Source organism: Cavia porcellus, unplaced genomic scaffold, assembly GCF_034190915.1.
Source record: "Cavia porcellus strain 051 isolate PalLab524CR breed Dunkin Hartley unplaced genomic scaffold, mCavPor4.1 scaffold_4, whole genome shotgun sequence".
NCBI lineage: Eukaryota > Metazoa > Chordata > Mammalia > Rodentia > Caviidae > Cavia > Cavia porcellus.
In genome coordinates this window covers 46,362,456-46,377,975 of record NW_026947487.1, presented here as the reverse complement: position 1 = coordinate 46,377,975, position 15,520 = coordinate 46,362,456, and the positions used below count along the sequence as shown (strand labels likewise).

Sequence of the window (15,520 nt, the reverse complement as noted above, 5' to 3'; positions counted from 1 at the left end):
ATTTATTTTAGTTCCAACAAAATCTGACACCAATATTTGAATTCATTAATCACAAGCAATAACCAAGTTAAGAAAGTAACCCATCTTGCTATGGCTGCAGCCTTTGGCATTATTGTTAAGTTTAATTTCACTTTATCTGACAGTTATGTTTCTTGTTTCTAAAGAATGTGGGAAGTATCCTTCTAGGCAAAATAATACCATAATAAAACCAAAATAACACCCAATCATCTGAAAAGTTCGCTCTTTAACACTGGAATACTGATAGAGGCTGAGACAGTAACTTACAGACTGCTCCAAAATGAGGCAAGCAAACAAATTTTTGGTGTTATTGAATCTGAATTTCATTTAGGAGAATCAGGCTTCCCAAACTGAATTTCTTGTAAGCTTTATCTTACAAACTTCTCCTGTGATAAATAAGAGTTCAGTTTCTCATGCATGCCATTCCTTTTATTGAAATTATAAAACAGAGACTGCAATATAAGTTTTGGATGCTATGTTTCAGATATTTTTCCCCATATGGGCATTATCTACACCATTCTGTCTTCATAGGCTGCCATGGAATATCAGTTCGTTTATAATTTGTCATCTATTAATGTTCATACATTATTCATTGTATTAAAAGGGCAGAGCAATTTCCATTGTTCCATTTATATTAAGCTTGTCTTTTTCCATTCAGTTATCCTTCTCCTTACCTTCAGATATTTGAGCAGTCATCTTGTTTTATCTGCTAGCCTCACAAGTCAATAGCAGATTCTCTTAGACAGGCATTTAAAAAGTATTTCTCGTTCTTGTAATTCTAAAACAATTATCTTTGCACAATCTATGTGCTGTCCTGAAAGCAAATCTGATACTAATTCTTTCAACAATAACTTCTTTAAATTTTCAATCTATATCTCATTGCTGAACATTTTCTTGAAAGCAGAAAGGATTGTTATAACACGTACTACTAAATGTCATTTATATTTGTATTATTACAGAATTTAAATGTTTGAATTTGAATAATAAAAGATAGTGTTCAAAGATTTGTAAAATGTTTCTTTGAATATTAGTTAAGGTCTACTAGGATGGCAGCAAACCATGTGAATCTGCTAGGCTTGTGCTAGGATTTGAGTGTGGTTGGGTGGTCTCCTCCCAAACTACTGTTGAAATTTAATCCCCATTGTATTAAGAAGGTGACAATAAATTGTTACCAAATTATTGCTCCGCTATGAGGTTTAGAAGTGGGACTTTTGGGAAAGGGTTGAGATTAGATCAGCTCACCAGGATGAGAGGTTTATAACTGAATGCTAGTGGCTTTATAAGAAGACAGAGAGAAACTCATAGGCACACATATGTACCTCCTGTCTGTCTCTTTCCATATGATGTCCTGTACCACCCTAGGACCCTGCCAGGAACAAGGCCATCACCAGATGGGGCCTCCTAGACCTTAGAGCAGAGCTGCAAGCCAAAATAAACTTTTATAACTAACCCAGCTCCCTTGATGCTGTGTTACTAGCAACAGAACACAGACCAGGACAGCATGGGTTCTCAACAGGGAATGGAAACACTTTCAAAAGGGTGAAAATTTATTCTTGGTTGGTGGGAAGCAAAAAAAAAAAACAAAAAAAAAAAAAAACTTACTCTTTTTATGTGCAGAAACAGATATTCCGACATATAAGCATATGTATCTGTGATGCTAAAATTCCAAATGAGGTGGTGATTAAGAACAAAATCCTTTTAAAAAAGTCTCATTTGGAAGAGTGTGACAAAAAAAGGAAAAGGGAAACACTACTTCATGATAGTTGTAAAATGAAAGAAAGAAATTTTTGGTGCATTGCTTCCAAGTAATGCAACAAAAATATTTTTGCAGGTTTTTTATTCACAAGTCTTAAGTCTTCAAAAGGAAATGTCAACTTGAAAAGTACTTGCAGGTTGTGGGATATTCTGAAGAGTTACTGCCTTTGTTTATTGTTGTTAATAACACAATACCATACACTGTGTGAGATACAAAGAAAAGAGATTTAGTTTGCCTCAGGGTTCTGGTCCAAAATCAAGAAGTGGTGTCTGGTGGTGGCCCTAGTCTCCCAGAGCACAGCTAGGAACTTCATGGCAGAGAAAGAGAGCACAGAAGAGACCTAACCCAGCTCGCTCATGATAACAGGTCCACTCTCAAGATAAGCTGCGAGCCCATGAGCCCAGGATCCCACTGAGGGTCCTGTCAGTGCAGGGCTATCTGACAGAAAGGACACCTTGGTGTCTACCTGTGCATGGCTCCCTGCAGATTGCATGGGATTTTCATAGAGCCTCCAGATTTGTTTTTTATTGTAGGAATCCCTACAGGTAATTAGATTCCCTGGTCACCTCTCCTTTCACATGGTCAACAGCACAATGTGGTCACGTTCCTCCCTGTCCAGCTCCTGTAAACAGTGAGCTCAGTGAAATATTCTGGGACCGCCCACTGAGCACAATTGCTGCTGCCTGGCACCTCCCTGCTTCTATTCTGATTCTTCTGAACTGTTACATTCCTCAGAATTTGAACCCTGTACCAAACCTTGTAACCTGAACAAACTGGTGACCATTTACTGAGTTTTCCTGATCCTCTAATTTCTCCTTATAATGGGTTAACCTAATTTACTCCAAGTAAATTAGACTTATTTGATGTACTTTCTTTGTCTATACAATGTTATCACTTTGGAGTTAATAACTTTATCAGAAATAGAGTGTTAAACTTGTGAAAATTTACAAATATGCAACAAGTGAAGTATTTGATCCCAAGAGAATCCGGAATCAGGAATTCTAGTAGGAAAATCAGTGAGGATATAGGCATTTAAATATATCATGGTTTGCTAAATCTTTTTTAGTGACTTGTATTGTCTTTAAGAAGGACAGAACTATCCTGCCGAGCAAATAATAATGCAAATGAGTCCAGCTGCATATTTTACTATTAATTATGGCCATTGAAACAGCTCAGTCCATCAGTTTTTTTTTTTAGTAATAAATGCAAGTTATCAAGGCAATTAATTGTACTAACATATTATGAGAGAATTGGGTGTAGTTCAGCCATTTATTAGTCGTATCCTACTTTTTAATATAAAAGTCACTTAGAAATGTAGCACCACTCTTTCTTTCAGAGCAAGTCTGGAAATCCAGAGGGAGGAGGATGCTGTGCCTGCTTCCTCTGATAACACAGCAGCCACGTCAGGATAAGGGAAACTTCACAGCTGGGTTTGGGTTTCTCCAGAGATCCTTTCCTGTCTCTTGGGAAGAGACCAACTGCAGAACTGCCTTATTTTTTGCAATGTCAATGCTAAGAAATTTGTACTTAGGAGAAATTGTTCCTTGCACAGGCTTGCAGCGAAGACTTGAGTCCTCTCCCCTGGTCCCTGAGGCAGCTTGCCCCTCAGGGGCAGGAAGCTTTTCACTCTCCATAGAGAAGTTGCCTCTTTCTGTCTGTTGCTCCTGGTCCAGGGGAGCCCACAGCACCCCGCTGTTCTCAGTAGATTAGGAAGTGGCATTGCTACTAGATGAATTACCACATGGCAAAAGACTTCACTAGCACTGGAAGAGCCTCTCTCCTTATGCTCACAAAGGGGTTATGGATTTTATGACTTCCACCATCAACAACCCTAGTCCTCTGCCTTGTCTCTTCTTTGCCACTGGCCAAGAAAGCACTAGAAGACAACAGTACTGTACATCAAAAACGTAGTCATGATGAAGCAAATTTATTCTCCAACGAAGGGCCTTGGAATCTGAGGAGGAAAGTCAGAAATCCAACATAGATATTTAGTAGATTTCTAATCTACTAAAGTTTCTAATCGAGGGGGACTGGTGGAAAAGATAGCAATTTGTCTTTGTCCTAGTTGAATGATATTTTAATGTCCCCAGGAGACGTAGGACACAAAACAGATTTTCTGAAACACCAAATGAAAATCTCAAGAAATGAGGTTAAAAGAGCACAGTCATTGTTGAGAACTAATTCTCAATTTTGGGTTATTGAGTGGAGGGAAAAAACTCAAAAAATTAGTAGAATTATGAGGAAAAAGCAAACCCATCCAGATTCAAATAATGAGAGTCCTTGAAGGAAAAGATGAACAGAGAGAAGACAAGTAATAGTAAGTGAGACAGAAAAAATTTCCGAAACAGAAGAAAAGCTTAAATCTTCAAATTGAAAAGACTCACTAAATCTCAGAGATTAAATGGAGAAGGGAGTATCCTAAATCTATCCGATTTGCTTACTTGGTTCCAAGCATAAATAAAAAATGTCTTTCAGGTCTAAACAGGCTTAAATAATCTCCAAAAGGAAAATAAATCTATTGTGCATTGGATGACTTATCTACAACATCAGAAAGTAGAGAGCCGTTAGCCAGCATGTATACACCATTGAAAGAAATGAACTGAGAATTCACGTATGGATCAGGGTTGCTTTATAGGAAAAGACTAAGCAAGCCTGACCCTTGGTGTTTGTTTAAGGAAATTGATCCAAAATGTACTGATCTCAAGATAAGTAAGTCATAATCCAGATGGCTAAACAAAATGAAAATGGAAAGGGAAGGAAAAGGGGCATGAGCTTTAGGTCTAAACGGAAGATGATAATAAAAATGCCAAATAGAAATGCTTGAGGAAAATAGAGGTAATATATTGAGTTATAATTCGGTACTCAACAAATAGATACAAATATCATGCCATATGTGGTAGTGGCACCTAAAATCCCAGCACTTTGGAGACTGAGGCAGGAGGATCACCATGAGAAACAACCTGGGGTACATAGTAAGTTCAAACCAGCTTGAACTAAGTGGGCCTTATCACAACAAAAACAAAAATTAGAAAGTACAGAAATAAAAATGATCTAATGAGTACTAGAGACGATTTTAAATGTGTCCATTTTGATATTGAGAGAGCCTAGAATTTTAAAATTTTTAAACAGTTGAATAAAATAAATTTAACTTATGGAAGTAAAATTACTATGACCAATTCTTAATTGATATATTTTCTTTTTCTAAGTAAAATATCAATGTGAAAAGTTCTGGAAGAAAAGTAACCAAAAATATTGAGATATCTACTTATTTGTATCTTTAAAGCATATTTTAATTTTTTTAAAGGTTGAAATACAGGCTCAACGCAAGCACTAGCCAATCAATAAAGCACAAATCTTAAAACTTTTGTTTTTAAAGAAGAGATTAAGATTAGTTATATGAGTTACTTCAGAAACATCAGAGATTAGGAGAATGTGCTTTCAATGGGAGGTGGAAGGAGAATGCGTACTGTTAAGTTTGCAAATTGGTGAAGAATGGGAAAACCACTGTTTCTGAGTCAATAATAAAAAATAAAGGCTTCTGGGAATTAAATTGAAGGATTATAAAAGCCATGTAGAATTTCCTACTTAGTAATGGGTAAAAGAAAAGAACAAATATTGATGACATAAAAAGGGACAAGGAGAAAAGGTGAAAATAGCAACACAATAAATAAGAAGCATAATCCCAAGCATAACTTTACTACAATAAATGTGAGTAGTCTGAACTTTTCTGTTAAAAGTCAGAAACTCTAAGTATGTTTGAACAAGATCAAATAGTGTACTGTCCACAGAAAATACATATAAAGTACTTTCAAAATGTGTTTGAAATTATCTCTGCAAAACACCAAAAATGTTGAAATATTTTAAAGGCTCAACAGAATATGCAAAAAGTTAAAGAATATTCTCAAGACCAACAATTACATACGATGTAAGTCCAGAATGCTAGGTAGGCTTCAAATTCTGTGGCTGCTCTGAAGACATGATTATTCCTGTTACCAGGATTTTGTGATTTTCAGGGGTTCCCAGAACACAAAAGGTAGGAGAAACACAACACATTAGCATGACAAGGTTTATTCCAGGAATAAACAAACAGTATCAAAGACTCTCATAATATATTTCTCTACCTCAATCAATTGAAGGTCAAATCTCTCTAAGTAGAATATGAAGTCCTCAAACACATTAGAAAATAATTACCAAGACCTATTTCAACAATTGCATATAAAAATGAAAGAAACTGTTGTTGTAAAAATAAGGATTATTGATTCCTGCTGACATTATGTCATTATTCAGTAACTACAATTATACTATTGTACCTAACTAAGTCATTAATATAAATAACTCCAAAAACAGTCTTGAGGAAACAATAGCCTTAATTGCAAATTACATATATATATTCTTCTACAAAAACTAGGGGACCTTATTAAAATATTAGAATAAATAGAAAAATCTAGTAGCATAAAAAGTCAATATTGAGAAATCAATGTCTTTTCTTTGCACTGGAACTAACTAGGTAAAAGTAATATATATATCTCCAAAAAGTTTCATATATATATGCAATTTTGGCTATCTATGCATAGATATATGAAGAAAAATTTTAAAAAAGAATATAGATAGATAGTCTTACTCTAGGAAGAATAGCTGTCAAAAAATAAAATAATAACAAATGCTGGTGAGGATATGGCAGAAAAAGAAATTCTTCTACCTTGTTGGTAGAAATAGACAATAAATTAGTACAACTGTTATGAAAATCATTGTGGAGATTCCTCAAAAACTAAAAATAGAAATTCCATTTAACCTATTCTCTTCTAAGTATCTTCTAGATAAATGAATTAAAATCACCATATTAGAGGAAAACATGCGCACCCATATTTGTAGCATTATAATTTATAATAACTAAATCTTGAAAACAGCCTATATCCCCTTCAATAGATAAATGTATGAATAAAGCATCCTATTTATACACAATGGTGTGCTACTGTGCCATAAAGAGTCATTTGTGGGTAAATGCGTATAGCATGAGACCATAATAACACGTGCTTTGTCATATGTGTATTGGGAGAGGGAATGAGGGACAGAACAGAATAAAAGATGGACAAACGTGACACAAAGTGGGAAGATTTTTTTCAAATGAGTGGGGGAACAAGGCGTGGAGAGGGGGATGGACAAAAAACATTGAAGGAGAAAAATGATGAAAATGAGCTCTTGCAAATGGGGAAGAAGAGTTGGAAGAAGGAAGGAAGGAAGCGAGAGGAGGAGTAGAAGATGAAAAGAAAGAATGAAGACGTGTCATGTGCATGTGCCAGCTTTCCATGATAATGTAATTATCACATACTGCAAACACGTACTAATAAAAATAAAACTTTAAGAAGAATTTTTAAAAGAAAGAAAAAATATATAGTCCAAGTAAATAGAAAAACATATGTTCTTGGATATGAAGACTATATGTCATTCTCCTTAAAGTCCTATTCTATACATGGAAAACTAATTTAAAAATCATAAAGTTGAAGATAGATAGCTATGAATATGTGAAATGGACAGTGTTTTGTAGAACAAACACACCACTGTTTGAAACCACATTATTGACTAGGAGAAAACTATTTGCAGTAGATATTGCAGACAAAGATTAATGCCTTCAATATCAACACCACTGAAAACTGATAAGAAAGACCAAATAACACCGTAAAATATTGACAAGGCTATGAAAAACAAAATTTAGTTATTTTAAAGAGAAGTTAAATCTAAGTGATCAGTACACATATGAACAGATGAGAAGCAGTTCCATTTGATTATAGTAGTGTTACTGCAGATTTGGGACACGGGTAATTTTTCTACATTCCAGGAAGACAGATGATTTATTATAAATATTTTGAAAGTGATCTCTTAATACTTTCTCAACTTTGAAACACACATATGGGGTTTTGTCCCAGCAATGTCAAGTCTGGAAATCTGCTGTTAGATTAAAAAAATAATAAAAATGCAAAGTAAGCCTCAGTAAATTTGAATATTCAGAAGAGGATTGCTATAGTCTTGTTTCTGAACTAGTAAAATGTTTAACGGGTCTCTGGTGACTCCTTCAAGGAGCGCCTGAATGAATGAGTAGGGAGAAGTCGAGTTGTGTAAGTGGTGACCGCTTTGGGAAGTTACGCAGCAGGTCAGAAGAATGAGTGAGTGAGATTTTTAATCCCTTACTCTGGAGGGACAGGCATGCTTGTACGTGAGCAAAGCGAGCTGCAAAGTGTCTCATAAAATCCAGCCCTTTCATGGGATGGCACAAAGTTAGGCAAGGATGGAGACGACTGTGTACAGTCAAAGATGAGAATGGCAAACACGTGAGGAAGGTGAGAAAGGAGCCTGAGCGCACATTTTCTTGGGCACTAAAGGTTATTTCAGCATTAAAATGCATTATCGCCTTCTTGTGTTTTAGAAGATAAATGCCTGTTAAAACTAAAAGGCAACTGGAATCTCTAGAAATAGTAGACGAGAAGTGAGGCTGAGTTTCTCCTCTATCTAAATTAACCATCTGCATAGTTTTAATGGCCCATTTCTCACTCTTATTGAAATGCCATTTCACTCCACACTTGCCAAATACTAGTGGAACAGAGTCCTTTCTGATATTAAACAGTAGCTTAGGAAAGGGCAAGAAAGTTCTTTTTTATTCTTGTCTTCCAATAAATCATTCGTGATCATCAAAGAGAGATTTATGTTAACTAACCCCAACATTCACACATATGTTTTTAATTAGACAGCAATCCTACATTGCACATTTTAACTCCAATTACAATCTTCATTATAAAATGAGAATTCTTTCTCATAGGACAAGTAACAAAAATAATGCAATGTCTTTATTGTGTGCACTTTATAATAGTGCTGTTTATAACAGTAAAATTATAGGATTTATATTAGAGATTGACTAGTTGAATGAATATATCAATGTTGGTTAAACATCAGTAATACAGTATTATTAATAATGCAGTAATGTTTGTTGATATGTGCACACACCTGAATTGATTGGTATAGAATCCCAGTGTTTCCACTTACCATGTAGAATGCCCCATGACATGTGCCATGTGCCCCAAAGCACAAAGGGATCAGTGATTTTTTTATATTAGTTTAATTATAGTTATTAATATGTAAGTCATTTGATAATATGCCATTGTGCATTGTAGAAATTCAATCTTTAGAAAATACAATTTATACAAAAGCACAAAATTTTTGTCTGTACAGCAATTTTATAGGTGGTAGTAGTTTTTAATACTATTAAATAGTGGATAATAAAGAAATAATACCACTTACATCATTAAGACTTTAATATTTTTGTCTGATTATCTAAAATATCTTGGTTTTACTGTGCTCTAAATGGTCTTTTCCAAACCCATTTTTAAATAAAATGTCATTCTTGACTTTGTGGGACTCCTTAGTAGCTGAAATTCCTGCACTGATAGAGTATGAAATAATTTTTTAAAATAGTTTCAGATTTCATTTCAGTGTCTCTTGGCTCCTCTAGGTGGCTTTTACAGTCCTTTTTGATTTGGAAGCACTTCTGAAGATATGGTGTTTGGGCTTTACTGGATATATCAGCTCATCTCTCCACAAATTTGAGCTGCTTCTCGTCGTTGGAACGACTCTTCATGTGTACCCAGATCTTTATCACTCCCAGTTCACATACTTTCAGGTAATGTACATTACACCTGTTTTGTCTTTAGGATTTTTTTTTCTTTTCAGGGTAAATGATAGTCACATTATAACAATTGTAAATACACATATAAAATATCTGGTAAATATGAGCTCACATCCTTAACTTCCCAATGACATCTTCAATATCAGAAACGTCACATTCATAAATTGTGACAGTTGTTTCTAAAATGTGAAATTCACAGTGATGAATACAGATGTTTGACACACTGTTCCAAAGTTAGCAGATATACATATTTATATACATATGGATGTAATATATCTACACGTATATAGCAAATTTTGGAGTACATAAGCTACTGGCATGAACTTTAAACAAGAGTAATGATGATTTTAATTACAAGCAAATCTCCCTTGTAAAAGTCTTTTTTCAACAATGGCTTACAATGGAAATAATCAGGATCTACAAGACCTTTACAGATTTTAATTAGACATTTTCATTATTTATAAGTACCTATTTCTTCTTTTGTGATGATTACAAAGTGATACTTATAATTCTTATTTCATAATAATTATATATCTGTTTTTTTCAAATGTACATGATGCATCATATTACTTTATAACTTTTAATAATTATACTATAGCAATATCACCTTTGGTCGGTTAAATTCTTAGTAAAAGAGATAGTTATGCATATGTAATACCCTGGTCAAAAGGATCTAAATACAGTACTTATGACTGAAATTTTGTCATGTATATTATTTGTCATGGGCACACTAGAGTATGCATTGTTCTCAGTAAGTATTTTTCAATAGTTAGGAAAGATAATGGCAGGAGAAATTCTATTTTGTTTTGTTTTATTTTATTTTTTGGTACTGTGAATCAAACACATGAACTCACACTTGCCAGGCAGGTGCTGTGCCACTGAGCCACAACCCTGGTGGCAGGAGAAATTTTAAATAGAAATTTACAGAAATGCTGTTCCAACTTTTTAGAAGAAAGAAAATACATTCCAACTCCACTGATTTTATTTGTTGGTAAAACCTAAGCTCTCAATTTTAGAACAGGGCTAAGTTGGCTGCCCGGCCTCTGAAGTGATAGAGACTGGAATAAAACTAAGGCACAAGAACGGACAAGCAGGTCCCCATGCCCAGGTCTCCAGTCAGGGCTTCACATCCTTCATTTCCTTGGCCTGCAGTGTGGTTCCCTCTAGTGAGATAAGAGGGGCAGAGTGAGGAGCATTTAAAATTCCCATTATAAACTTGTGTTTTCCCAATATCCGTGCCTTGAGCTGCTTTGTGCACTGCTGTGTGGACCGAAAAAACCCACATGAGCGCTTTGCACTCACCTATGTCTTCACTGCATAGATTTATAGAGGATATAGCTAAAGATCAGAATAATGAGATAACTTTTTGTAAACCTACTAAATTAGACAAATTAAGAACGATCTTGAGTCCATAGAGGTAAGTGAAATAAATCAGGAGCAGAAAGTTAAATATTGCATGTTATCTCTTATATGAGAAACATAAACTATAAAGAATAAAAGAAAGATAATAGAAAATAGAGGCCAATTTTTTGGAATAGAAGGGATGTTGGGGAAAGGGAAGGAAGGAGGATAAGTGGAGTATGGGAGGAGTAAAAGGATCAGGAATAGAAAATGATCGAGATACGAGGTACATGTGTCAACTCCCCCAAGACAAAGGTCTCTATCATGTATCACAAACTGATAGGAAAAGAGAAAAATATTGTTTCTCTTGCTAGCAAAGATACACTTTAAAATATATTCCAGGCCTTAAAATTTCAGTAGTACCTGACAAATAATTTTCCAGTGAAGAATTCAAATACTGTAATCAAAATTTTATGTGGAAAAATATTCATTATAGAGTTAAAGGGAAAAGTAGGAGCTGTTTAAATGCTAAATAGTTGGGACATAGCTTAGCAATAAAATTATGATTATGATGAATTTATAAGAACTCAAAATTTATCTAAATTTATGTAAATATAAAACAACATAAAATTGTATAACATATATGTATACGTATGTTAAACACATTATATAAAATACTTGCAAATAGAAAAATAATTGGAAAAACTTATTGCAAATTATTCATCTCTTTCTTTCTAGTCTTTTTCACAAACTACCTAAAATAAGTCTGCATCATTGTCATCATTTTATGGATAATAGATACACTCAAATCGTAGTGAAATTTATTATTTTAATGAATTTCATTCTGACCTATAATTTGTAATAATTTATGTTAATTAAGTGATTTTATATTTTATCTATGCATGTCCATATGTATATTTTTCTAGTGAAAGAAATGAAAATGAGCCCATTTATTTGATAGCTAAAATTGGGTTTTTTGAGAAGCTTATTCGTGACAGTAATTTTTACAGTCACACATGGCAAACGTATTCTACCACACAGATTGGCTCTTGAGGCCCAATTTGTTCCTTGTGGAATTCCACACTTTGCATTGCTTCACTGTCTTGGCGCAGGTCTTTCCTTAGCATTTCATATCTTTCGTATTTAAATTGATTGTTTAGTACAAAACAGCTTCCTTTAAAACATCAGTTATCTGTGAGATGAAGTATTGTTAGTGTTCGTGTAAGTATTCAGATTCACTTTCCAAGCACGTGTTGGCTTCAGCCCACTCCAGTACTGAAGATAGAGCAACGGAGGAGGCAGAGTTTAGAGACCAGACCTTTTTAAGCTTAAATTCTAGAGAGGAAGCAGTTTACAAAGATGGAAACTTCCTCCGAAGAGGAATCCTTTAGCAGACACCAAGAGAAGTGAAGGAGCCAGCCGGGGCAGGCATCCCAGGCGGGAGGAGCTCCTGGCGTGCACCTTTTGGATTGCCAAACTAGCGTGAACGCTAGTCAGTGTGGTTAGGGAAGGCCATCAGGACTCGGTGCTCTTAAATTCCGGGGCAGCCATGGGACACACGCAGGTATTTATTGTACGTGGGCGGGTCAGGCGCGATGTTGAGTGCACTGTCTCTTTTGTTTCTCATAACAATCCTGGAAGATGAAGATTGCAGGTAAACGGAGGTCTCCAAAGATCAGTGGTTTCTCCCACTCACTGTCCACATATCTAGCAAATGATGGAGCTGAAACTTGCTAAGAAGTTTAATCTCAGTTTCTGTTTTGCACCATACAATAGCATTTCACTATGGCGGAAAAGAGTGCTCTGTGCAAGACTTGTGAAATCTGATCCGGAGAATATGCTTTGGAAAAAGACAAAGTGTTCTGAAGTGCTTGTCTTTGGGATTATGGTTTATTTATGTTGTTCCATGTTTATAAGAAAAAATAAATCAACAGCCTTATTGGTAGATACAGTGAGAAGCACACTTAACCGCACATACATGAAAAGACACAATATTAGTGGCCAGGACTTTTCCTTTGCAATTTTATTTCTCTGAAAATTCTGATTAAATCCCCAGTGTGAGAGCTGTGTTAACTTTCATTTGTTTATCTGCCCAAAGAGTCATGGGCTGTTTTTATTACAGTTTGGGATGGGACTAAAAGATTGTGAGACAGTCTTTTAAATATGATTTTAATACAAATGAGGAAAATGCTTATAGTAAAATTGGAGCTAATTTTTTCAGTTAAATCGTTCCTGCAAACTTGCTTGGATCGGCGGTTCACAGTTAGGTACTGGATCATTTATGTCTCACAATAGGTAAACCTGAGAACATGTGAAACATTGCTAGAATGTTATTCTGAATATTAATGTGACTGTTAGTATTTTAACAGTTCTTAGAATAAAGTGTTTTCTTTTATGTGAAAAGATGACATGAAAGTAATAACTTCTGATTTTGGAAAGTTTGTTAAGAAGTAGAGCAGAAAAAGCTGGTGGCTAAGCTATGGGATATGATGCTTAATTGAAATAATTTGAGTTCTCCCATCAATTTTCTTTTTATTCATTATAGAAAGAATTTTAATATGCACTTTTGCAAGTTCTTCAGTTATTTGCCCATTAATTTACTTGAAATGCTGCTGCCAGCCTTACATTTGTCTTTTATACAACAAGTGCAATAAGACTCATCATCGTTTTCTAGTGAGGCCTAGGAAGATGGACATGGCTTCAGCAATGGCAAAATTAGAAATACAAATGGCATTCAGTCTGCTTCTTCATTTGCCTTTCCTTCCTACTGCCTTCATTCAACCTCACGCCTGGTGTAGCTGTTAGAACAATGCATATTTTGGGAAGAAAATTAGAATATTTCTTATTAGAAGTGCCAGCAAAATTCCTGAGGATAGCTCAGGCCATGGTGAATGCTCCAAGCAGGCCTGTGCCATGGGTTTTGCGGAGTTCCTTCTAGACCTCATGAACAAGAATAGAATGGGAATAATTTATCAAAAGAAAATCAGGAAGAGTAGCAAACCAGGACACTAGGAAAGCAAAAATAAATATATGTTATTTTACATAAGGAAAAAGTTAAAATCTATTGTGTCATTGTATTTCTTGTTCTTTAGTGTGTTCCAAATACAGTGTTCACCTTTCACAGACAACCTGGTTTCCTGCACACTCCAAAGCGTTGGAACCACCATCAAAGTACCACATTTCATTTATGCCACAAAGATAATGTTCTAGCAGAGATAACTCTAACTTTGGAATCTGTCTTATCATCAGTTGTGTAGTGTACTTTAATTTGCAGAAATTTTATTTTTTACAGGCACATAAAAAGCTGCATCATATTCTTATTGAATAATGGTAAAATTCAATGCCATATACTTCAGCCTTTACTTGCATAGCAATTTATACTTTTTAATTGTATAAATATTCCTGTAGCTGTCTTATGCTTTTTTGTAACAATATCATGTGATGCTTGACACAAAATCAGTATTTTTTAAATAAATGAGTGAATTGATTAACTGGATATAGGTTGGTGGGCTCTTTGCAAAGATACAAATGTTCAACTTGTAAATAAATATGCATTGTTATTTATAATATTTACATATAGATAGCAAGTAGATATAGTAAAGATCTAAAACTGCAAGGCTTACATAAAAAAGAAGCCTGTTTTTCTACAGTGGTTGGTTGGTGTCCAGCAAAAGAAGGAAGCCAGACTGTTGGACTGGATCCAACCTGTCATATTCTTTATCAGGCTTCTGCTTCTGGCCCAAAGGTCCCTACTCCAGTTGTTTCCATTTTGAATGTCACCTTATGTGCTGAAATGCCTGGTTACCGCTGTTTCTGTCATTCACTCATTTCTTGTGTTCTTTCTGAATGGGAGGCACTGAACTAGACAGGTGACTCATTTGTCACATTATTATTTTTAATCTCTCTGGCACTGATGGTGTACACTGATAATCCTAGCACACCAGAGGCTGAGGCAGGAGAATTGCCGTGTTCTAGGCCAGCCTGGGCTACATAGTAAGTTCAAGGCCACTCTGAACTACACAATGAGATCTTGCAAAAAAAAAAAAAAACTACAATATTTTTTAATGCTCAAATGGAAAAGTATGATTTTTACAAAGTACTATGGAAACGATGTTTTAGTATGAGCTACTTTAAGGTTTAGTATAAATAATCACTCATTGCTGTTTTTCCCTCTCTTGATAGGTTCTTCGAGTAGTTCGGCTTATTAAGATCTCACCTGCCTTAGAAGATTTTGTGTACAAGATATTTGGGCCTGGAAAAAAGCTTGGGAGCTTGGTTGTATTTACCGCCAGCCTCCTGATTGTTATGTCCGCGATTAGTTTACAGATGTTCTGCTTTGTGGAGGAACTGGACAGATTCACGACATTTCCAAGGGTAAGAATTTAAAATGCAGTCAGTTAAACTCACTCTTCTTACTTTACAATTTCACTTTAGGCACAGTTCAAAACTATTGTTGGATTTCTTTATACTGAGAGATAATTAAATTTTAATATTTAAAATAATCTGCAGGCACAGGTATTGGAGTCCACTTTTAGCATTGTCATATTATACATCAGCTCCAAAATTCTGGAAATAATACAACTAGATGTCAAAAAAATCAGTAAAAATGAAAACTAAATTTCTTTGCAGCTATAAATTAAAATATGGCCAAATTTTAAAAGTGAAATTGCCATTTTAATGTCTTATAAGAGGTAATTTTTATATGTTTTCAGTTCATATATTTTATATCA

The 15,520-nt window shown here is 34.9% G+C and overlaps 1 protein-coding gene across 2 annotated transcripts in view; it reads left to right on the top strand.

Annotated features, from left to right (window-relative positions):
- Nalcn (sodium leak channel, non-selective) overlaps positions 1–15,520 on the top strand; it is a 302,929-nt gene that overhangs the window by 137,556 nt on the left and 149,853 nt on the right. For both annotated transcript variants that reach the window (XM_063246998.1, XM_003477592.5), the window contains exons 12-13: positions 9,276–9,443; positions 14,973–15,164. In XM_063246998.1, coding sequence (XP_063103068.1) covers positions 9,276–9,443; positions 14,973–15,164 — 360 coding nt within the window. The remainder of the gene's footprint in view (positions 1–9,275; positions 9,444–14,972; positions 15,165–15,520) is intronic.